The 25,513-nt window shown below is 32.8% G+C and overlaps 2 protein-coding genes across 5 annotated transcripts; both read right to left on the bottom strand.

The window, feature by feature from the left end:
* Positions 1-6,472: 6,472 nt before the first annotated feature.
* LOC133312188 (topless-related protein 2-like) lies at positions 6,473-16,176 on the bottom strand. Of its 3 annotated transcripts, none has more exons than XM_061513349.1 (25): positions 15,752-16,176; positions 15,423-15,602; positions 15,141-15,254; positions 14,880-15,038; positions 14,516-14,688; positions 14,268-14,390; positions 13,519-13,631; positions 13,297-13,432; positions 13,108-13,217; positions 12,024-12,093; positions 11,876-11,949; positions 11,701-11,796; positions 11,529-11,621; positions 10,927-11,054; positions 10,575-10,809; positions 10,339-10,497; positions 10,132-10,227; positions 9,757-9,909; positions 9,542-9,652; positions 9,190-9,366; positions 8,956-9,084; positions 8,779-8,874; positions 7,692-7,874; positions 7,220-7,395; positions 6,473-6,823 (listed from the first exon to the last, which is right to left on the bottom strand). In XM_061513349.1, the coding sequence occupies exons 1-25, from the start codon at positions 15,829-15,831 to the stop codon at positions 6,625-6,627; spliced, it is 3,363 nt and encodes a 1,120-aa protein (XP_061369333.1). In that variant the 5' UTR covers positions 15,832-16,176; the 3' UTR covers positions 6,473-6,624. The 3 variants fall into 3 exon arrangements, with proteins under 3 accessions (XP_061369333.1, XP_061369331.1, XP_061369332.1); XM_061513347.1 differs by having other exon boundaries at positions 14,268-14,403; positions 14,511-14,688; XM_061513348.1 differs by having other exon boundaries at positions 10,132-10,223; positions 10,317-10,497; positions 14,268-14,403; positions 14,511-14,688.
* A 3,827-nt stretch (positions 16,177-20,003) lies between these two features.
* On the bottom strand, positions 20,004-24,595 carry LOC133312199 (uncharacterized). 2 transcript variants are annotated; one of them, XM_061513366.1, is made up of 4 exons: positions 24,412-24,595; positions 23,898-23,967; positions 20,935-21,266; positions 20,004-20,854 (listed from the first exon to the last, which is right to left on the bottom strand). In XM_061513366.1, exons 3-4 carry the CDS (start codon positions 21,259-21,261, stop codon positions 20,636-20,638), a joined length of 546 nt encoding a protein of 181 aa, XP_061369350.1. In that variant the 5' UTR covers positions 21,262-21,266; positions 23,898-23,967; positions 24,412-24,595; the 3' UTR covers positions 20,004-20,635. The 2 variants fall into 2 exon arrangements, with proteins under 2 accessions (XP_061369350.1, XP_061369352.1); XM_061513368.1 differs by lacking the exons at positions 23,898-23,967; positions 24,412-24,595 and having other exon boundaries at positions 20,935-21,350.
* Between the last annotated feature and the right edge of the window lie 918 nt (positions 24,596-25,513).

Here is a 25,513-nt window from a genome sequence, read left to right on the forward strand (position 1 = left end):
TTGTTGTGTAAAATGGCTACGTTATTGAGAATTGTTGTAATGGATGCATTCATAATAAATATGCATAATGGAAGGGCCTAGAGCCTACATTAGTACTTGTGTAAGGTGTATATTAAGTATCAAGGTGTTAGGAGTATGTTACATCACTCATTTTGTGTCTTTAAAGCTGTCATCTGTCATTTTTACTACATAGTAATCGTTTACCTTTAATTGGTAATCGATTACTTGAAGCAGAGGACGAAAATTTGAGCCACTGTGATCAAATTAATCGATTACCAGAGATTGATAATCGATTACCTAGTTCAGTAATCGATTACCAATCTCTGGTAATCGATTACCAGAAAACAGGGGAGCCCAAATTGAGTCTCAGAAGCGTTTGCCTCGGACGTGCTGGATACACCGCATTTTCTTCTCCTATATTCTTTATTAAGGAGGCTGTCAATCACAGAGTCCATTGTCAGTTTTCCATCAGGAGATGAATTGCTCAATGTTACTACCAAGGTATCCCAGCTTTTTGGCAGCGAACTTAGAGGCAACAGAGCTTGCATTTCATCATCAATTTTCATCTCGTCTTTGGAAAGCTAATTCATAATGCCTTTATAAGTATTGATGTGTTCAATCATACTAATCCTGTTTTTGTATTTGAGCTTCACAAGTCGACGAATTAGGCGTGTCTTGTTCTTGGGAGTCTTCTTCTAAACATGGACTCCAGCTTTTTCCCCAACTCATAAGCATTCGTGAACTATGAAACATACTCAAAGAGGCTTTTGTCGATATACTTTCTAACCATGGCCACGAGCTTTCAATTCATGATTTCCCATTCCTTCTCATTATTTCCTTTAAGTGTTGTCTCATTCAGTATGGGCTCATAGAGATCTTTACAAAACAAGTGATCTTTCATCATCGGTCTCCAATATATGAAGTTATCGGTTGTCAACTTGAACATGTCTCTATCATGAGCAATACCACCGGTCTCCATCTTGTCTCCTTCAGAATCCTTAGGGCTCTGATACCACTATTGGGGTGGGGTTCCTCAAATAGCATGGAAGCAAAAACTTAGGTCGACACGTCGAGCTCAAAGCTCGGCACTTTGAGGTTAGCCTGAAGTCACCAAGTCAACCAAAACACATAAACAAGAAAAACGCAGAGATGAGAGAGACAGGGAGGAAACACAACAAATTTTAATGTGAAAAATCTCCTCTAAGGCAAAGGAGTAAAAACCATGGGACAATAGTTCAAAAAATTCCACTATGTAATAGTAGGATTACAAGGAGATCAAACTTTCCTAGTCACACTAGAGGTGCACTCAACCTTCATCAACAAGGGTGGTTAGGAAGATAATAAGCCATGCACCAATGAATTTGGATCATCTCATATGAAAAAATGGACATGTGGTCATGTTATTTGATCACAATCACTCATTAATGATGACATAAGAGAGAGAAAAGTGTATGATTTTTGAATAAGTGATTATAATCAAATAACATGATCACTTTTTCACGTGAGAGGATCCAAATTTTACACCAATATATAAGGTGCATGCTCAACCACTAACATTAAAGGAAGGAAACACAACAACACTTAATTTGATTCCTTTTTGTGCATTCTGTTAGGTATCTTTTTTGGGAATAAAACTTCGGTGCCCCCGTCGCACTGAAGTTCAATGCAACTTTCATTCATTTATTCTGAAATACGTACATGGATTTGTGCAAATTTCTAGGATGCAAGGATTTACGTACGTATCCTAAAATAAATAAACGAGCAAGTACCGAAGATCTTTCCTCTTTTTGGATTCTAAAGAACCAGTGATATTACTATAGGAGTAGATATGTCTTATATTTACACCTTTGTACCATGATGCGTGACTTACATTCAAAGGGAAATCAATAGACAGAGATTGTTTCTAGCACGCCGTACTATACTGGGCCACACAAAAAATAAAATGGCTATGCACTCCATGCTTAGAATGGGGTGTGCAAAAATTGACAAGAATGATATTTACAATTCAAAGTTTGTTACTTTTATATTGAAATAATAAAAGTATGTACACACTTTTTTATCCTTTTTTTTTTAAAATAAAACAAGTAAGATATATAAAGCAATGCAAAGATTTTGAACTGAAACTTATTATTTTTTCGAATTAATAAATGTTTACCCAACAGAAGAAAAAGAACAAAAATAAAGTAATATGCTTGCTAGACCCACATTGAGGGTGTCAATGTACTGGTAGGAGGCATAATTAAGAGCATAAAGGTGGAAGGTTATCTACTCACAGATAGATTTTAAAAATAAAAATAAAAATGTGGATGCTTTTTTCTAGTTTCTCACTCTACACACATGAATTTAACACATTGCAAATACAAAACCAATTCCCTGCACGCACGCTATTAGTGCGTTTTTGGGCCTAACCATTTTGACTTTATCCCCTTGGTCATATATAAAGGACCACACATGCTTAGTGTATGAAGTTTTCTTTAACTTCTTAAATTAGATTAAATAAATTTTTACAAAAAATTTTATAATTAAAAAAAAATTATAATGAAAAAAAATATCAAAAGCCAAAAATTCATAGGAGGAGTTTTTTTTAGGCTTTTTAAACCTTTTACCCTTCATTAATTAATTAATAACTATTTTATCCCTTATTTAAAACTATCCAACAATCTGTCTCTTTTTAATCAATTAACTTGGATATTTAATAGATTAAATGGTCAAAACAGGCAAAAAATGGTTGACTCGAGATTTAATCGATTAGATCTCCCTCTTTAATCGATTAACTTGAATATTTAATCGATTAAAACTTATATTTAATCGATTAAATATCCCAAATGAGCGTGAAAGCATTGATTGAATGAGACAAACAAGAAAAACTCGTTGGTTCATGCATAGCGAGAACCAATCTTGATTCATTAACGCATTTGAGTTGTTCCTGAATCCAAATTTTCACATAATGCTCGCCAAGTGACCTTTGGCTCCCAACTCAGACCTGTCCCTAGTTTAAGAACATCCCGAACTATGATTGGTTCACCTTTAATCCAATGCTATTGGAAGAGAAATAGCCCTTCTTCTGACAAGTCATTTGACAGTGGACAATATATGTTATTGTCATTCGTGCCATCTCTAAAAGCAGCTCTTATCATAGATTTGTTGCTTAATATTACTTTTTTCTGAAGAGTTTTGTGCTTAATTATGCAAAAATCCTTCAGCATATCACGAGTTTTGGCTTCCAGCTTAGAAATCCATCCATTTTGAAGTATGGACTTCAGCTCCAATACAGAGTCATCACAACCCCTCATTTCTTTTGGAGCACATCTAATACTTCCATCATTGTTAGCATTCCAATCAGCATATATCTCAATAGTACCCACCGAAGTCCCTAAATCACAATATACTGGTTAAGGATGACAACCATGCATGTACTCACTGCCCTTATTAACATATTCAAACTTCAGTTCAGGCCTGAGTGAAATACTTCCATTTCGTATTTCTTCACAGCAAGTAAGACAGATTTCAAACGAACACTTGAGGCAGTCAAAACTTAATCATTATAGTAAACTAAACCTTAATCATCCCCTTTGAACGTAGCGAGTTTTTCTTGTTTGTCTCATTCAATCAATACTTTCACGTTCATTTGAAATATTTAATCGATTAAATATTCAAGTTAATTGATTAAAGAGGGAGATTTAATCAATTAAATCTCGAGTCAATCATTTTTGCTTATTTTGACTATTTAATTAATCGATTAAAGAGAGACAAGTTGATAGATAGTTCTGGATAAGGAGTAAAATAATTATTAATTAATTAATGAGGGACAAAAGGGTCAAAAAAACCATTTTTTTTAAGTTGTATCAATTTTTGTTTGAAATATGTGTTTTTTTTAAATGAATAACTTTAAGATAAATTTTTATATAATCATTAAATAACTTGTAGCTTTATTTTTTCTAAACTTTTTTTTTTTTAGCTTCAACTTAAAAATAATTTTAGCTTAAAAAGAAAAAGATTCCAGGCTCTTAATATTCTTACGTAACTCTTAATTTAACGGTGGACCACAAACTACACATGCAGGTGTAAGTATATCTGCTGTACAAAAACATTCAACTGATACTTATTATACTCAGATATAGAATTTTTTTTTTTTTTTTTTTGTAACCTCAAATATTATAGATACTTAAATTAGCAATTGTAACTATTTGTGAATCTGATGGCTTTGTATTTACTCCTATCAAAATCAATCTCAAAATATACTTATTCTTGTGAAAAGCATTTGGCCATGTGGGAACTAGTCGTTCTTCTCCAATTTCACCATAAACACAGTAGGAGATCTCGATATAAAATCATTTAAACAATTAGTAATAGACTCTATTACCTTTCTCTCTCACCTCCCCCATAGCTTTTTATCTCTGTTTTCACAAGTGGGAGACTGGAGGTATTATATAATTATTGAAGGAGAAGGTTATATTTACAAATTTTTTGTTTACAAACTACACTAAGTATGATCGGTCATACTTCAATCAAGAGTATATGACCGATCATACTTAGTGTAATTTGTAAAAGTATTCTCTCCCATTATTTAAATGTAAATCCTTATACTATTTGAATTTTTTTAATAAAATCTGTAATTAGATTCCTAAGGTTTCAAAAGATTCTAATTGAGCCCCTAATATTAAAGAGCCTTGGAAATTTATACCAATTCTCCAATGATATAGATCCATTTATGATGAAATGGTTTTCACAACTTTTTGAATCATTATATAATGGGATCTTTAATTTAGCCTACACTTAAACTATAAAGATACTGTAATAACAGGAGTCCAATTAAAAAGATTTAAAAATATAGAAACTTAGTTACAAATTTTTTAAAATATAAGGAGACTTATAGATTAATTCAACCTTGTTTAAATCATTGCGTTGATAAAAATCAATGTCCTTCTAATCTACTGGCTAAGAAAGGAATATACTCATTGTCCACCCTTTTCATTCATCCCCTTACTATTTTTTTTATGGTAAAAACATTTTTCATGTTACATAAACAGTGTTTTTTCATATTATGACCCTTTAATTTGTGTGTAAAACTTTTTTTTTTAGTAAGTATGAAATCCACCATTAATTAAGTTATAACATGAGAAAATAATTCTCAACGAGAAAACAATCTATTTGCAGGGATTGTTGTTTTCTCATTTATGCTTCTAGGGCTTTGTTTGGCAAAGAGAAAATAAGAAGGGATAATAGAGGGTAAATAGAAACTAGTAAAGTTAACAATTCATGTATCAATTATCAAGTCAATAAGTTTTGACTCTGTAAAAATGAAGAGATACAAATTTATCAAGAAAGTACTATTAGAAGTGGGCTAGTGAGGTATTTAACTAATTTGTAAGATATTATAAATTCAAATTTGAATCCTTTCGTGTGAAAAAATAGTCATGTTATTTGATCACAACTACTCATTTAAAAATTATATATTTTTCTCTCTTATTTTATCATCAATAAATTATTATTATCAAATAACATAATCATGATATTTTTTTTATGTGAGAAGATCCAAATTTTTTAAATTCAAACATACATTCCATGATTGATAAGAGAGATAATAGCAATCAAAACTTTGATAAGAGGGAGAATTCAGAAACATAATAAGATGACAACAAAAATACAACATTTGCCGCGGATCTCGCCAGAATCTACTGACACTTTTTTGGCCAACCAAAACAACTATTGGTACATGTGCTGCCCACAACTTTCAACGCAGATGTACCCACGGTTTCGTTTGGTTAGGCCAGCAATTAAGTTGCTTTTCACTAATCTTGTTACCGCTGATTACTCAACAAAGTTTAAGAGAACATGTGGAATCTCAAAACTCTATACTCCACGAGACCTGGTTTGGAACATAATGCATGCACCTAATGATATTGGAACATTCATGTGATGATAGTGCGAACTGCCAACACTGACCACATCATGTCCATGCCACTGACACATTATTTTCTAATCATTCAAGGCAAAACTCGATAGACAAAAAGCAATGAATACCCAAATAAAAAAAAAAAAAAAAAAGTTAAATAAGCTATTCTAGTTTTGAATAATTGATAAATAATTAATTCCAAAACAGGATAGTGTTGGCTAGCATAAAATAATATTTCCATTCTTCTAGAAAAAAGTTATCCGCAATTATATATAATTATAATGATAAAATTAATTTTTTTTCTCTCCGTCACATCAATCAATAATATCTAAGAAAAAAAAAAAAATTAATATTATAATTATGTACTATCAACAATATATAATTATAATAAATTGCTACATATAACTTTTTCTTGCAAAGACATCAGACGATAATTTCCCATCAAATAAACAAGCGATAACAAAGGATTTTGTTTTATGTTTGGATTCGAGAAGCCAATTGGATACTTGAAGCGATAATAAATTATTATAACCTTTATTTGAGAAGAAAATAAACGTATTGTATTTATATGCGTAAGGTAAGGTTTCTTTACCTAAAGATCTACATTAGTACCCCAAACACTGTCGAACAATAAGAAGAAGCATTCACAGCCTTAAAGTTTTGCTTCATTGCACAAGAATATTAATAATAATAAAAAATAAAAACTAAAATGATGCTCACGAATTGTATCATCTTTGGAGCTGCTCAGGTTTTGGGTTAATAGTGACACCATTATGCATCCCATTATTATCAAGAGGTGCATTAACTCCCCACCTACCTTCAGACTCTGTGGGCTCAATGACCTTAATAGACCCATCTGACAGTCCAACTGCGAATTGATTAGGCTCCTGTGGATGTGCTGTTACAACAAGAGGGTATGCATTTTGGCTGCACAAATCATGTGAGAAAATTTCAGTCAATTATCATCAAAATGAAATAAAAGAAGCGAAGTGAACCAGAGCAGTGATAAAGCTATTCTTTCATGACTGAAAGGTCATGGGTTCGAATCCAGAAAACAGTCTCTTTGCAATTATGCAAGGGTAAGACTGCGTACAAGGATTACCTACACCCCACACTCACTAGTCGGGTTTAACGGGGAGTAGTTATCATCAAAATGAAATATTAAATAAACTACTAAAGCATATTTCAGCCAAAAACTCTCTTTATTAAGTATGCGTCCAAAAATGCAAAACTTCTAGTAACAAAAATAAATAAATAAATAAATATTTATCTCTAGTGGGGATTTTAGTAAAAGAAACCAAGTTATAAAACACATAAAAAGACCTGTTTGATGAGGACTGATGTCGGTATGCAGATGAAGTTATACGACATCTTAGTCTGAGGGTGTCAGCATCAAATATTCCGATATTTCCATCAGTGAAAGCAGCATAAACTAGTTGGCTATTGCAGGAATATGTTGCAGAGGATATGGAACCAGACAACCCATCTTGTGGCACCCACTATAAATCCAAACATAAACATGTTACTTATTCATTCCCCGGGAACTCAAAATATAGTGTAAGTTTAGATAATCTTTGTTGGGGAAAAAATGCTTTATAATATAGGTTTTTTCTTGGAACATTTTTTTCAGTTATTTCTTTAACTTATGAAAAAAGCACTAAGACTGCTTTTCTTTTAGAAAAATTATCTAATTATCATAAAAAAATTTAAATATGCTTTTAAATTTAAAAACCACTTATTCCTTAAAAAAAAAAAAACTATAAATGATAGAGGAGAAGGGGGAATAGCTACTTACCTGGTGAATCAACTCCATTTTGGAAGCATCATATATGGCTAGCTGCGTTTCATGGCATACCAGTAAGTTTACTTGATCATTGTGGAATTGCACTCTAGTATCACCAGCAGGTGCATTTCCAGTTGGCATTTGGATTGATAGTGATTTCTTCTTATCCCATGAGTCGATGCTCCAAAAGAAAAGCTACAAAATACCCAGAAATAAAGTCAAAGGTTTTCTTTCTTGTGATAAAATTATAAATTAAAAATGGATTTTGTAAAGATATATGAAATAGATAGAACATGAATCATAGTTAAAACCACAGACACAAGCACATAACACTGACATAATAACTAGAGTAATAAAATGACAATTGAAATTGTTGAAATTATTGGGAAAATATGGAAATGGGAAAAGAGAAAATATATTTAAGTAATAGGAGTATAGGACCTTATAGGCCTAAATAATTGTTATGTTGGGACTCGTGACAATATAAAATACTGACATAATACTCCCATTTATATTAATCTTCTGAGAACAAGTGTAGAACAACTAGTACAAACTCAACCAAATAACAAGTAAGCCAATATAACTAATACTCTAACCCTCCACCTCAATTTCGCAGCATAAATTTTACTGCAATGGGACCAAAGAAAATCCAGCAACTTTGACTGACAAGACCAGAAAGTTGTATATAGAAAACTCTGGTTCTAGTTATGATGGTTTAGTCTAAAATATCATTTCGTTTTTAGTTGCTGAATTTGATCAACAACCAAAATGTTGATAGGGAATGAAAAATCTGACAATTACGAGAATGGACAAGGGGAGGAAAATACCGAGGAGAGCTAACAATTCTAACGTAAAAAGAGAGGAAACGCTGAGGAGTTCCATGTTTTGGATTACACACAACATAATAGAATGACACATAGGTCATGGTGGGTGGTGGTACTAATGTTGTGATACCATGTTAAAAGTACAAGAAAAAGATGGAAAGGAGAAACCAGAATATATGTACGTGATAGGATTTTGAATAATTGTGATATCTAATATTCCGTTTTACTAAGTCAAACAACAGTTAACACAACTAATATTCTAACTTAAAACATACCTGAGCATCAGCACCTGATGAAACCAAGATATTCAGTTGAGTTGAAAAGGCTAAACCAGTAATGTGCTTCTGGTGACCCTTCAACTTAGATTTTACCTAACGGCGGAGAGGTCAAATCAATATATGATTCTTGAAATGATTAAAATTTTAGACTTTAAAGATCCTTAAATTAATTACCTCATCCACTCTAACATTGTAAATATGAATAGTTGAATCTTCCATTCCAATTGCAATGATGTTATTATCTTTAGGGTGAAACGCAAGGAAGGTTGAAGTCGGGGGAGGTGGCATAAAAGTTGCCATTACCTGAAACTCAGCAATAATTTTTCACAACTCAAATAATTAGATACATCCGGATAAAATCTACTATTGATGGCACACAATATATTAACATTTAAACTGTTACATTACCTTAAACGTCATCATGTTGAACAATGAAATTTTTCCTCCACAGGCGGACATAACATAGGAATCATTCTTCGAGAGTGCTATGCATGGAAGTGCTGCTTCGGAATTGTCTGGCACATCATTAGTCATGAGAAGACCACTATTCGGTTGCCAATGTTGTGGAACAGCACTCGCCGTGGCCTTTTAAACCGACACAAGAAAACTCAGAGATGTTAACATGAATATTTTTATTAGACATAACAACTACATGCATACTTATGTAATAGAAACATGGATATCAGAATATCCACACAGGCATGTTGTATTTATAAATCAACAGGTAAGTGTTTCCACATGTCTCTCAGCATACAATCACCTTTCCACTAGGATTCAGTTCATTACGACTCCATTTCCACAGCTTCTGAATCCCTTTTGAACCAAGAGCCAAAAGGCCACCCCCAGAATTTGTGTAAAGAAGACGAGCAACCTTGGTAAAAAGTACAGAATTTTATGATCATGAAATTATTGACATAAAATAGAAATATATTAATCAAGCATCCTAAACATAAAAGGAAAGGTTGCAGGGAATACCTTGTTAGTTGGACCCATACTATCTGGCATAGTAACTGTTCGACATTGAGCAGGATCAACTATTTCTCTCAATTCACAAGCTTTAGCTTTGTCAGATAAATTATCCAAACTTCTTTTTTTTTCTATGCTTCTAGCCATAGAATCAACTCCATTCTGGAATAATAAGAAAAAGATTCAATTGAATGCACAACTGTCAATAGACTAGAAGGTGCCTAGGCAAAACTGCTTCAGCACAAAACAATGAACACCTTAATATGCTTAATAAAAAAGGATGCATAATTTGTATGTTAGGTTCATGCTAATTTGTTCAATAAACAACAATGTTACAGATCCCAAAATAAATTTCAATTTCCATCTTTTGTGTTTATATCCTACGAGGATAGGTGCTGGCCGAGCAGGAGAGCTTCTGTCCACTTGTCCTACTTTATTGATGAGTAGATTGACATTTGCAACCATCGAAGAGCCAGGTACCTAATTCATTGGAGTTAAACAAATCAAAACTGGGACAGTAATAAAACCAGAAAAGGATATTTGGTAAGGAAGCAGATAGTGAAGATGATCAATTATGGAAGATAAAAAAACCTTCATCTCAATAGGTGCTTTAGATGCTTCATGAGACCGAGCTTCAATGGCCCTTAAGTATTTGATGCCATCGGTATTAGCAAGGACTTTAAAACCATTATCTGCTGTAGTAACAGCAAGCAGATTTCCTTCCTTATTGAACCTCAAGCGAGGGAGACTCTGACGCAAGGCATAAACCATGTCAAACAATGCTCTCAAAAATGCATCAAAAGATGGAAAGTACAGGGACTACTCACAGGAAGACCACCCTCAGCATCTGTACTAGTCAGCATATTGATATTATCCATATCCCAAAACTTAATCTGGTTATCTTCACCAGCAGCCAAAAAGCGACTCTTTGTTGTGTCAAATTGCACAATGCCAGCAAATTTCTTTCTAAACCCAGAATATGTTCTTTTTAGTGCTCCTTCACTTTCATTCCACTCAACTAGGAAAGAATCGCCCTCTTTACTTGTCCCACAAGAGAACAATCTAAAATACGAAACAGAAGTTTCAACTCATAATATAACTTGAAGGAAAAAAATCCAAAGAATTAAAAAAGTATAAGATTTACTGGATATAGTACCAGCATTATTCTTCATTTCTTACCTACTTCCATCAGCGCTATACAGCATTGTGGTGCACCACTGTCCAGGAGCATCATAGTCCACCCTGGCGCCCAAGTTATCATATACCCAGGCCTTGATTTTCCCATCAACAGCAGTTGAAAATATAAACTGCATAAATATGATGTCAAAACTATCATTAGTCAAACATTCACTGCAACACGCTTTACAAGAAAGCAATAGCAATATTTTCTTTATTCGTGTTTATCTGGCATATTTCCAGAATTAACAACACATGGATCAAGATCAGAGTATAGCTGTGCAAAATCATATATAAGTATGGACAGGACAGATGTTGGTGCCCACTGCCCAGAAAATTAGTTTGCATTACATAATGCAGTAGTATGGTCAAATCTATTCTAATCCTTAATTTTTAAGATTCTTAGTTTTTTCCTGTCCCAAAAAAATATTTAAATCACTCAAATTCCTTTTGGTTTCATACCATAAAATTGAAAATCCAAATAATCATATACTGATTAGCAGCTCGTAGCAAACAAAAAATTCAACACTACTTGAGGAGAATGCCACAAAATCCAATAATAAAAAGCCCACTGTGTGAGGGAGGGGGTGTTAGGAGACTTTTACCGGGGTATTTTCCTTCTGGTGAGGACAAACAGAATAAACAGGTGCTCCATGACCTTCAAAGTTAAAGAGCCTCTGCCCAGTCAAATCCCATACCTGTAACACTTCCAAATGTCAATAATTAAGGATACATTCATCTGGCTAAAAGCTACTACAGATCGGAAACTTCTGTCACCTTTATTAACTTATCATCTCCACAAGTTATAATGCATAGCTGTTTGTTTGGATAAGAAAATGCCAAGTCATTAACACCACCAACATGAGCATCAATCTGTAATGAAACAAAGACATTAGTCAGGAATTACAAAAAACTTGTATTAGATTCATATCAGAAATTGATCTGAACATGCCTCCAAACACTGCTGTAGGTCACTAGGCACTTGATAGGCATATAAGTGAATCAAATGTTTTGTAAAAGCAACCCCTGAAAAGAAGGGAAAATATTATAAACAAGTAATAATGCAACAAACTAGAACCAAGTTTCTTTACAGCACTCACCAATAAAATTCCCATCTGGACTCCATGATATTCGACTGATGGATATAGAAGAGTCTTTCCCAATTGCAGCCTGAAAAGAGTCTCATTTACTAAACTCCAGCATATCATATAAGAAAATTCTGGCACTTATCATATATAAAAACAAATTTAATTGGTAAGAGACAATTGGATGACAAGTGCACTGACAAACAATTTTCCAAAGTCCATTAAGGCAAGGGTAGAACTTGTGCTAGTGGAAAAGGACTAACTAAACTCCAAAATTGGGCAGATTTTGTGCAGCCACTGAACACTAATATTTGGTCTATGAATTCATAATCTGCCCATGCCCCATACTAAAAATTTCCCTGTGTATGCTTTCCTGTTTCAAATTCTTAATATCATTAAGCTACTTCCATACTTTCTAGAAGTATTGTGACATTTTTATTTCCATTACATGATTCAAAAAAAGTCCATATATTAATTCCATTTTCATAGTATTTTTTTTTTAAAGAATAATTTGGTACATACTACATCAATAAATGCTTTAGCTCTCTTCTGATAGTACTAAATTTGTCATATTTAACTCATCCAGGGGACTTAAGTGGAAGCTTTTTATACTTGTAAGTTATAACAAGTCCTGATTTAGTTCTCACCCAAAACGGGGGGAAAAAAAACCAAGAAGAAGAAAAAATTGCATCCTAGCTCTCAGAAATTGAAGAAGATGGGATATTATTCTCTATTTCATAATACACCAACAGGTTAGCTATGTACAAAGTTAGTAGAAAAGTAAGTTAACGAAGTCCCACGATGTGTGCGATATCCTAACTACCTATAAAATACAATTAAATATGCCTAATACTAGGGAAGCAATCCGATACGGAATATTTCCTAACATAGATAGCAAATCACAGTTTTTCACATTAGCATTAACCCTTATCCCACAGTATTAAAGTGCATCCTCCCTATGCTAATTGCCTAAAGGTTTTTACTGCAAAACGCAAGGCTACTATAGACAACCAAATTATTTTCTGTTAAGAGTATTCTTTGGACAAACATCCATGATCCATCTGTTCAAAATTGTGCATTTGAATTATGCAATATAAACCTGACATAAGACAGAACAAGCAGAAATATTCCATATTTTGAAAGGCTTTGATATCAGCCTCTCTCTCAGTCCTGCTTCCCAAAGTGAAATGTCGCCATTTGCACAACCAACTGTTTCAGAAATGATTTTTCGGTCAGTATAAGACTGAACTTCTTTATAATACAAGACATGCAATGTGTTTCAACCTACCAGCAAGTAAAGAATGAAGGGAGGGATGAAAATCCATGGTTGTCACTGTTGGTCCCTGATGTAACGTACAAACAACAGTCCTAGGAAGGTCATCAGGTGACCAAGAGGCTTGTTGAGGTGGAGCAGGATATGTGACCTGCATAGATTGTAAAGAGTTGCCATCATAGTGATTGCAATTCAAGAGCATGGAAAATAAAATATGCCAAACTACTTTGAAAGTACCTCGTCAACAGATTGTGCAGATCGCAACCGTTTCATTAGTTGCTCATGATCGTTATTTTGATAATCCATCATTCCAAAAGCATTAGGTGTTCTTGGATGCTTCAAATTGGAGACTGCGAGAAATTGAATAACAAGTGAACTTGACAATGGAGGCGGCAAACACAAAAGAATCCCAAGAATTAATTGTCCCAACATATAATTGACAATAGAAATATTATTCCAGTTCTTCAGCTATTATGCAGGACAATTGAGAAGATAAAAATTGAAAAAAAGAAAAAGAAAAAAAAGTTATATCCACACAAGTCTCAGCATAAAATGAAGCAGCAACTTTCTAGGGGGAAAATATTATCCACACAGAATAAATAAATTATCGCGTAAGAAATTGGTCGAACAGAGTGTATATGTACTTATGTTATTTGATGCTGAACGAACCATGACAGGTGGATAATGTCTAACAAACATATATGTGAAGGATATAACAGTAAACTCCCCAAGCAAAAAAACCTCCCATTCTATCCACTGCCAAACCAAAAAAAAAAATATGTCCTTATTATTATTATTTTTTGGCATTTGTTTATTTTAATAAACTTGGCAATAATATACCAACAGAAATATAGAATATGTGAATTTGTTTATTTTAATAAACATGGCAATAGTATATTTGAATATTGACTATTCTCAAAGCTGTCCTTATATGGTTGTTTTGCCCCTGAAAGAGAACCAGATATGACAAACTGACCAAGCTATACCTTGATTTGGGGGAACAGGCAATGATGAAGCAGCAACCACAGGTGATTGAGCAGATGTGGAGGGATTTACATTCACCATCCATCCTGCTAAAGCATTAACATTAGCAGCTGCTGGGGCTGGTGCTGGTGTAAATGGCTGCACAAAATTAAGTAAGAGAAAATTAAACATACCAATCTAAAAGGATTAGATAATTAACAATGTCAGCACTGAACAATCAAAACAACTAGAGAATAAGGTCATACTCCACCATGTGCTCCTAGTGGAGCATAAAATGAAGGCTTTGCAACAGCTGCGATAGGAAGGGTGACAGGAGTAGGTGTGCGAGCGCCATTTGCAGGTGAACAAGCATGGTCATTAAATAAAGTTTTGATGTCTGGATTTGGCCTTGGATTCTCACACAGCTGATGCTGCCAATTCAAACTGGATAGAAAATATTGACAAGACTTAACCAAGAAGAACATGATTAATGAAGTTACAAATAACAAGAGATGTCATCACCGGACGAAGAATATTAACCTCATTAACATACAACAGAATTAAAGCAGTGTGCGAATGGAATAATCACATTTTTCAAGCCCAATACATGTAGAAGTTGCATACACCTATATTACCTTTGATTAATCAGGGTTCGTAGCCGTGATGCCTTCAAGGAAGGAAATATAAGCTTATCTCGAAAGAGGGGATTTGCTTCAATTAATTTCTTAAGCTCTACCAGCATTATGGTTCGCGCAGATTTAGTATCACCATACTTTGATAGCTGTTCATTTTCCCTGCATTTAATCAAAATCCATATTTTAAATTCAACCAAATTTTAACATCTCTCCAGTCCCTAGTCAACAACATCATATAAAAAATAGAAAGCAAACATTTACCTGAAGTTGTCAAGGGTTAGAAGATGTGTTATTTCTTTGTACAAATCTTCGTTAAATGTGGAAAAAACTTTCAAATCATTCAGCAGAATTTCAACAGCCTTCACTTTGTCTTGACTGAGCACACAAACGATATAATTTAAGCATGGGAAGAGGGAAAAATAAACTGAACCTGAATAGTCAAATATACATATTAAGGGGGGAAAACTTGAATAAAAGCATAAAGGGGATAACTAGCAACCTAGTGTTGAAGACACAAGAAGTAATTAAGGAGGAATAAAAAACCTGTCCAAGGCTTCAAGATACTTCTGCTTCCTAATCTCAAAGAATATTTTCATGGAGTATCTATTGTCATCGACTTTGGTAAAGCCAGAGAGGTACTTCTCAACCTCATCCCACTCTCCAGCCATGGTTTTCTCTTCAAAATACTTGACATTGAAGAAGAAACCCGATTCTTGCTCCAGCCTAAACCCCAATACAACACAAAACAAAACAGAACAAGCACATTTCCAATTTTAATTTACCATATCAGTTACTTACCATATACAAACAAGGAAATCAATGAGTAAAAAAATTATATGTATATCAAAAAAAAAAAAAAAAAAGGCCTTTACTTGTGAACAGCATCTTTGAATTTCTCTTCCTCGAGAAATTGAAGAATGAGGAACACCAATTCCCTGCTCAAAGATGACATTTTTGCCCTCCCAGTTGTGGAATCAGAAGACCCAGCAAGAGAAAAACGACGAGTCTTGGAATTAGGGTTGGGAATTGAGCAAGAAGAGATAAATTAGCCGTTGTTGTTGGTCAGAGGTTTTCAAAACACAAAGTTGAAATCTTTTTGCTGGTGTTTCATTCTTATGCAATGGATTAGCAATACGACAGCGTTTTTCTGCTCGGGGGTGGACAAAACGCAGTGGTTGGAGTGGGTTTCTAGGGTTGTTACAGGGTGATTGTTAGAAAAGAACAGTGGAAGAAGGGAAAAAGAAAAAAGCTTTCAGAGGACGAGAGAGAGAACAAAAAGAAAACGGAAAGAGAGAAAGAAAAGTAGGACTTAGGTCTCTTTTTTCGATGCGTTCCGCAGTTGTTTTTGTTTTGCAGTTATTCACACCCACTTATCAGTGATACAACATCGTACTTATATGAGTATGTGATAAGTATATTGGATTATTGCTTATGAATTAGGAAAGAGGGACACGTGGGTTGAACCTTTTTATGCAGCGAGTCAGCAATCCACGTCATGTATTTCTTTTCACTCCTTTTTCAAATTATTTATTTGACTTCATCACCTGCTTTCGAAATAATCGATTTTTCAAAGTGAAAGAAAATAAATATTTATATACTGCAATTAATGTGACACATATTAGATAACACTGAATCAAAGATTTTGTTTTTTTACTGTTTTTAAGAGTTTCTCTTTGGTTTATATATAAATTAATAAATAAAAATGATTTGCTAACTTTTATCCAGTCATTATTATAATAAATTTTAGATTGTTATATTTAGGGGCAAAATCAATTGGTACACACACATATATTAGGGGAAAGTACTTCTTATGTGACTGCAGAAGAGAAAACTTGCAGCAACACAGGATACGCGTCTGAATCCTGATTTGTTTTGTTTTGATAGAATCTGCACGTGTATCCTAGGATCCGCACGTGTATCTTAGTGTTAAAAATTTGCTGCAACTTTTCTCATTAGCAGTCACATTTTCTCATGTGACTGCTGATGAGAAAAGTTGCAGCAAATTTTTAACACTAGGATACACGTGCGGATCCTAGGATACACGTGCGGATTCTATCAAAACAAAAAAAACCAGGATTCGGACGCGTATCCTGTGTTGCTGCAAGTTTTCCCTTCTGCAGTCACATAAGAAGTACTTTCCCCATATATATATATATATATATATATATATATATATATATATATATATATATTCCATTCAATTTTAGGTTATGTTCTTAATCTATTCTATGGGTCCCGTGATGTTTAGAAGATAAGAGATTAACATACTGATAATTTAAATATTAAAATTAAGAGTTTTAATCCTATCTAAAGTCTCATGCCTTTAGCTAAAATCTTTTTATAAATAAAGACTAGGCATTATGGGTACATACTACATACTCTATTTTTCTTTTTTATTATTGTACACACATCATTTTTTATGTGTATATGATTTGTCGCTCATTGCAATTATCATTTTTATAGACTTTGCTAACTTATAGATTCAACATTAATCTCGATCAACTCATATCGAATGATTAATAATTTATTTTATTTTAAGAGAGTGTGTTAGTGATAATAAGTGAGAGGCTAAAGAGATAAAGATAGTATCACCTATTCTACATTCAAAGGATAAGTGATAAGACCTTTTATACTATCTTTTAATAGTCTCATTCTAAGGAATATTATATACCTTCGATAAGGGATAATTGTTACGGTACATATATTTCACGCCTTTGACAATCCTCCCCAATCGATAATATTTATATCAAATTATCTTAATTTATTAATCACATAAATCATTAGATGTGGATGAAATCTACAATAAAAATAAAAAATATAACTTATAATACTTATAATATGCGATTTATCGTGAATCTTATGATGCAAATTATAAGGGATAAGATATTATGTCTTTTTTATGTTTATTTGACATACTCATCTTTAACAATGTTATATTATAATCTCAATTAATTAAATTTTATTCTTTATCTATCCTCTTAAGATTATGATCTAATAATAATGACGATGAGTAGGTAAATATGCGTGAAAAAAGATATTCATTCGATTCCAACCTTTAATGCTGATAAAAAAGATTAATAATAGAAAAAAAATTATTTTAAATGATTTAACAAGTTGTGTGATAGCATCACACGAACAGAGAGTGAAATAGATGGAAGTAGACGTTGACGATGTTTACCTGTTTGGACAGAAGTTTTCTCGAAACTTAAAGACGTTGCCGTCCCGTCCTGAATTCCCCAATTTGCTTACGGGTTTGACCATAACACAGGCCTACGCTTACCTCGTTCTGACATTTTGTCGCTACATGATATGCTTAACTCTGAGTCTCTGACTATATTTATTTCTCTTTCCTTGCAATTAAAAAAAAAAAAAAAGAGAAAAATATGTATATTAGGAAAAGTTTTAATTTCTAGGAATCAACTTTTGAACGCCTCGAACCACGGAATAATTTATGATGAAAATGAATTTTTTATAAAGTAAATTATTACAAATATATATTTTAAGATTTTTAATGATTTAAGTTGATGATATATTTTAAAGTATTTTATTTATTTACTTTATAAATAAACTTGTTACACAACAGCATGTTAATACGTTAAAAATGCTTATTTCTTTTTTAATAAAAAAATTTAAGAGGCCGAATTAGACACTGATATCCCATTAGGAACAGAGAAAATCTCGAATTATTTTGACAATTTTCAGAAGGAATTATATATCATACACCATTAAAGTTCTTACGTTGGCTAGCGGAATTTAAATCCACATTATTATGGGATATGAACCAAACTCTTAACTAACTGTATCAACCTTTTATTGGCCTAACACTTATTTTTTAATTAATATTTTAAAGAGAATTATTAAAGTGTACCCCTTTATATTTTTAAAAGCACAAATATTAGTTACAACGTTACATGTTACAAATATTAAAGTGTTCCCTTAGATTTTGTTTGAGAGTTTGGAGGAAAAGAGGATGAAGATCGAAAAGAAATCCAATGGGGAGAGCAGAAGAAAGAGAAGGAAAATGAAGGATATTTTCTTCCCTTGTTTAGGAGTTAAAAAAATAATAAGGATATTTCTTTAACAATTAATATAGTTATTATACTTTATAAATTAAATTAAATTTAAAATTTCTAAAAAAAAGTATTTATGTAATTTTTATATTTAAAAGAAGATTCTCCCACTAAAAAATTATTTTCTCTCTCTAAAATGTTCTATTTCACTTTATATATATGTGATTTATATTTTTTTTGAGATCTAATTTTTTTTCTCTCTCTCTAATTAATGGGAGAAACAACAAAAAATTTAAGTACTTCAATCAACTTGCATTCGACTTATATTTCTTCAAACCCCATTAACATCCCCAAATCTGTGTGTTAAGAAATGCTTGTGTATAGTCGGATTATTAGAACCCCTAGCAGTAAAATCGTACATATCTATAAATCAGAACTGAATTTTATGTGAATTGACAAGAATCCTAAAATTTTGGGAAAATCTTTTCAAATTCAATAGATTCATTGAAGGAAAAGGAAAACAACGGACAAACAATCAATTGTTCAATAAGGTTTAAATCCAGTAATCAACTATAATTTTTACTATTTTAACTTAGTCATATCTATAGAGGAATTTTGAGCCAATGCTTCTTCATCAATGATCCCCTCATCAATGTTATTACCATCAACGTATTGTCAGATTCATAATTAGAGGACAAAGCTGTGAAATGTACATCCTCAGCACTCGTTTTATGATTAAACATGGAGCAAAGAACAGTAAAGACATCATAAATAAAAGCTTCAGATCTGAATTATACACATAAATTACTATATGTAGATTACGCATCACCCTAAAAAGCTCTATTTTTACTCTTTTAAGTATAAACTAAAAACATAACAAGATATTCATGCACCACAACAATCCTTGAATATTATACAAAACATAAACAAGCATTACTTTCTAGATAGAATAAAGAACTTATGCAAGTATACTATATATGTATCTCCATCAGCATTTACAAGTTGCGACCCCCAAGCTGACCGAAACAGGATAAAAGCAAGCACATTTATAGGAATAGTAGGCATTATCAAATCAAATGACATCCTAAAAGTAAAAACAACCTCAACAGCCCAACGTAACTTGTATATGAGAACATTCAAATATTATTACACATACATGACCTAGGATACACCAATTGCATAAACTCCATTTGATGTTAAGAGTCAAAACCTTCCTACTCAAAATCCACAAATTGAAAAGAAATTCTACGATGATAACATGAAATATCATACAACTTAAAAGGACAATTGATGAAATCATCAAAATATTTATCATATAGTTATTAGATTTATCATAAAGTTATGAGATTTGTTATTAAATTGTATCCACCTTCCTTTATGACTGGCTATAACCATTTTACAACTTCAGCAATTACCTCCAAGGACCAAGTACCATCCCAAGTAGCCACTCCTCGAGTTAGTCTAGAGGACAACCAATCACTGCTCTAATTCTCTCATGATTATCGAGAAGATAAAGATATGCACGTGTTAACACTTGATTCTCAATCTTTAAATCCTCCAAAAGGTTCCAAATTTTAGCTTCAGGAATTGGAAGTTTTTACTAAACTTTCTCATAAATAACGGTACTCTCTCTAAGAGCTCCAACAATATCTTGAAGTGCCACTTTTATCCATTCAGCTTCGTCATTCTTTGACCTTTTAGCCCTTTAGATTTAACCTCTTGACTGTGAGTATCTTGTACTTCAGGTTATGTAACTTCATTTTCATTGCCAACCTCTTGAGCACTCTTGAAGGTCAACTCGATGGTTTCTATGGACTCAGATTCTCCAGGCAATGACCTTTTGTTTCTAATATCTTTGGCAATCTCAGCATGTTGTCCAATAGCTTTATCTCCTCTACACACGATCATCAGCTTGTCATAATTATGAATAGACTTTTCCATCCACTCTTTTGCTTCAAGCTTAGCCTATAAAATAATTATTATTGAACAAATATTATTAAGCTAAAACATGAAAGGGATGAAAACAAGAAAAGTTCATAATATACCTCAATTAGCTTTTGCCAAACTTCAAGCTCAGCGCACCATTGTTTTGTAATTGGGTCCCAAGGAAACCCACTCAAGCCATTCTTGAACAAGTCATAACACTTGAAAAAATGTCTTTTTACTAATTTCCAATGACTTTTCATCGTTTCTTTCTCAAACGGGCGTCCATATTTCTGTTGCAACTCCTTTATGATGGTTTCATAAGTCTTAGAAGTGAAGAAGCCACTAACTTTATTTTCATCATTATGTTGATGCAAAAAAGCATCAACAAAAGCATCATCCATCTCTTGTATCCATGTCTCTCGTTTAGTCTCCTCCAACTCTGACATGATTCCTAAATAAAATTTCAACAGTATAACAATTGAACATTAAGTAGATGCAAAATTCAGCATTAAGTAGAATTAGTGGCTCACAATCACAAAATTGATAATAGTAGAACAACATAAAAAGGGTAACAGATCTATTATGCATTTAAACAACATAAATTAAGCACTTTGCATAAAATACACCACAATTACGAAACATCAATTCATTAAGTCAAAAAATACATAATAACCCTAAACATAAGAAAGAAACAAATCATGACCTATAAGCTCTCCATACAGCATCAGTTATAGAATTTCTCATATTTTCTCCTAAACGAGTATGTTCTTCATCATCATCCTCGTCTATATGGTCATCTCCATGTTGTTCAAATACACTTTGGTTAGGAATCTAGTCATCCACCTCAACAACCAACTCTTCATCAGGGTCGACCATTATCAAATAATTATGCAAAATGCAACATACTATGATAATCCTGTTTTATATCTTGATTCCACAAGTTAGTTCTGTGCCACTATCAATAATAGGAAACCTTTTTTTTAGAACCCCAAAAGCCCTTTCAACAACATTATGCAAGGACGAATGACGATGGTTAAGTAATTCTTGAGGTGTTCGAGGTTGATTTCTTGAGAAAAATTCTTTCAAGATATTTGTCTTCTAACTCCACTATTGATCGAAGCACGTGATAAAAATGCCGACTAGTGGTCTCACTAGAGCATCGAAACCAGAATTGAACCTCTCAATTTCTAACATTATGTGTTAGAATATAGAGGGTTTTGGCAACTTGATCCTCTATACTTACCTATTGGGTTGATTGGAGACCACCCTCTCGTTGTAACATTGCACATAAGTCCAAAAAGGCTATAGGCCTCATTCTTATTATTTTACGACCTTCGCTACTAGCAATTCACTTCATTATTCTTTCTCGTGCTCTCACTTTCTCCAAAATCATCATACGATCAACTATCCTACTTTGAGAATGAATTTTAATCATGTAGTAATAAACTACAAGGCATATGACAAGAACAATAGCCATTTGACGTCTTTCTCTCCATATAAACAATGCAAGATTTATCTTTTCTCCTAGATTATCCATCTTTGGTTGAAAATGGGCACTTTACATGTAGCAACAATGTTGATGTAAGTATGAAAGATGAACCTTTTAATTCAACCCTACTTAGTTATACCAACAATTCATGGCAGCACATGCATAATCCTCCTAGTAATAGGTAACATAAACCTGGAAAACTTGAGTATTATCATAATTTTTGTAACACAACTACATCTGCCCACTTAATCAAATGCATTCATGACTGTACAATTTTAAGGTTTGAGGTACACTAGTTGCCATAACTGTTTCACTTATCTCCATAATATGGACAAACTTAACTAATTATGCTAAGTTTGAAGTGTAAAGCAATCAAATAATTTAAAGTCAATACTTTATTGCAGCATACTCACGTAAATAACTATTCAACTTTATTAGGGCCAAGACAGATGTCATCTTAGAGCAATGTTCATATTAGATTTTGGATATGTATAATGCAATGATAATTTAATCGCAATATGATAGATCCAAAATAGCTCAACCATTTGATGCCAAGTAGCTAACTCAATCAGGAAATTTGTCTAGATATAAAAGTTGGACCTACTATAGTAAATCAATTTGACTCGGGTCAGTGACTAATGAATATGAGAAAATCTAATTCACAGTAGTATTGCAGCAATTTACAAAGCTATATGTAGGAATAATGACTTTTACTTCAGTGGGATAATTTTTACTTTGGTAAATTATACAACTTGTAATATATAAGCATAGATTTCACAGTGCCAACTCGTAAGCTAAAAGTATAGATGGTAGTAGTCATTGGTAAATGTGTTTTGTTTATTTGTAGAGAAATAACAGACTCTAAATCATCATTCACATAGAAGTAGCCACTAATATCTATACCATTCTATACTATCATAGAAAGGGAATTCTCTCACGTCGTCTCTAATTCTTACTTTTCCCAAAAGTCAATTGTTTTGTTTTTACTATAACTATAAGGAGGGGAAATTGTCAATTCAAATTAACCACAAAAGTTCACCACTTACACCAACTTCCTACTTTTCATAAACGTTTCTTCTAAATTATAATTTTTTTCATATATCTCAATTTGAAAAGCAACAATACTCTTTAGCCTAATATATGCAATTTTCAAAGCATTAATCATAAGAATATTTCCACAAAGAATGGTGTATAGTCGTTGTTGAGTTATGAAATTCTCTTAAAACAACACTTGCAAGATAGGCATACAAGTATACAACTCTAGGCTCTTAAACTCCAAAAGTCCTAGTTAAAAGTGTCAATGAATTGGTACCATAAATAAGGTCTAAACTAGTTGACGGACATGCATTGCAAAACATAGGAATTCTAGGCTCCGATGCAAAGTGTAGTGACCATTGCTGCCACAAATAAAATGTCAAACAAGATATTATTAAAATAGTAAAAGAAAGCCATTTTGGCTCAAAATCTTCAGTTTCTGACAAAGTAAGTGAGTGATGCACAGTTTTATACAAGAAGATCCACTTCAGATATAAATATTAATCGTGTCACTTAACATTTTTCTAAATAATAATATTAATAAGAAATGCTTGTTACCTCTAGGGACTCAAGAGTTATAAAATAAATGCCATGTGCATGCACAAAATGCTCCACCAAGTAGAGGTACCTAGAACAAAAAAATAGAAATACTACACTATTTCAAATTGCTCTTAATTCAAAGCAATATTTAAAAGTCTAGCAGCAATTATCAGATAAAAAAAATTATGAACCAAAAGAAATACTACAGTATTTTATATTACTCTTATTTCAGTTTAAAAATAGAAATAAGAGTTGATGCTGACTAATATTTCACAATGAAAACAACACACTATAACAATGGTAAGGACCATCTCTACTTGAAGCTTTCACTCTCCATGATTCAGATCATACATCAAACAATTTGTGGGGACACACTCTCAAATATCACTCCATGATTCAAACCATACATCAAACAGTTTGTGAGCACACACTCTCAAGTAGTATCAGATCGATGGGCAAATTTACATGATTTAGAAGGGATTGAGAAACCAATAAAATAAAACCCATTTTGTACCAAAAAAAAAGCAACTACCTAAAACAAGCACCGAATAAGCATAACAAGAACGAGCACTAGAAATCAAATCTTTTTCTTTAGCGATGAATCCGTGCAGTGTTGGGTCAATCCACTTCGACGGTGCTTCCCCCAATTGCTCACACTGAGTAATCAAATCAGCAAAAAGCGAGCTCTATATTTATTTGTGCAAATTTTTTTTTGAAAAAATATGAGTTAGAATAACACAAAACAAAGAATCAAAACCTTTGGTAACCGAGAAAGAATAGAAAAAGAGAAAGAAAAGTTTTTAAGTTTGATGTCAACGTACCTAGCACGGACAAGCTGATTTTTTGAAATTTTGCGTGTGGGACAAGTGTCCAACACGCTCGGACACGCGTCCGACACGCGGTCAACTTTTGGGGACACGCGATCAACTTCCCGACACGTTTTGACACGCTTTTTCGACACGCAGTCAACTTTGTCCGACACGCGGTCAACGCTTGAACACGTTTTTTTTTTAATCTTAATTTTATTTTGTTAATTAAATATAAAATAAATAATTTATAAATTAATTTTTTTCTGTTATGAAATTTGACATGAAAAATTAACAAAGTACGAAAAATATTTATATTTATATTTATGTTATGAAATTTAAATATTTGATTGATTATATGACTTATTATGGACTCTTATATGTATTAAATATAAATTATATTATATATATTAAATTTTTTATTTAATATCAAAACGTGTCGAAATATGACATTTTTTAGAATTAACGTGTTGGCATGTCGTGTCATGTCGTGTCCGTGTCCGTACATCATAAATGTCAACGAACTAGTGTTCACATTTGGAGGTTAAAAAAGAAAAAGGAAATTGGAAAGAGAGAGAGAGAGTTTTATTTTTAAAGAGGGTAAATAAGTAACTAGATTATTGTACCTCTTAAAACCCCTATATTGTGGGAATTTTACTTTTAAGAATAAGAAGGATTTATGAGAACTTTGTGAAAATCTCTAATTTCCTCCCTTCCACTTTTTTAAACTAACAAACAAAGGAATGTACCATCAAAACATTCTCTTCCCTCCCTCCAAACAACAACTCCCAAACATATAGCCTTAGAAAAAGGTTGACACTTAGTTTA

The sequence above is a fragment of the Gastrolobium bilobum genome, unplaced genomic scaffold (assembly GCF_033153095.1).
Source record: "Gastrolobium bilobum isolate Gb01-03AN ecotype WA unplaced genomic scaffold, APGP_CSIRO_Gbil_v1 utg16099, whole genome shotgun sequence".
NCBI classification, from domain to species: domain Eukaryota; kingdom Viridiplantae; phylum Streptophyta; class Magnoliopsida; order Fabales; family Fabaceae; genus Gastrolobium; species Gastrolobium bilobum.

Excerpts from the sequence above, each read along its gene's own strand:
- LOC133312188 (XM_061513348.1), bottom strand. The coding sequence starts at position 15,831 with ATGTCATCTTTGAGCAGGGAATTGGTGTTCCTCATTCTTCAATTTCTC. Across the intron at positions 11,055-11,528 it reads ACCAGAAGGAAAATACCCCG|TTTATATTTTCAACTGCTGT; the intron begins GTAAAAGTCTCC and ends ATATTTATGCAG. Across the intron at positions 10,498-10,574 it reads ATGCTGAGGGTGGTCTTCCT|AGTCTCCCTCGCTTGAGGTT; the intron begins GTGAGTAGTCCC and ends GCCTTGCGTCAG.
- LOC133312199 (XM_061513366.1), bottom strand. The coding sequence starts at position 21,261 with ATGTCAGAGTTGGAGGAGACTAAACGAGAGACATGGATACAAGAGATG. Across the intron at positions 20,855-20,934 it reads TTTGGCAAAAGCTAATTGAG|GCTAAGCTTGAAGCAAAAGA; the intron begins GTATATTATGAA and ends ATTATTTTATAG.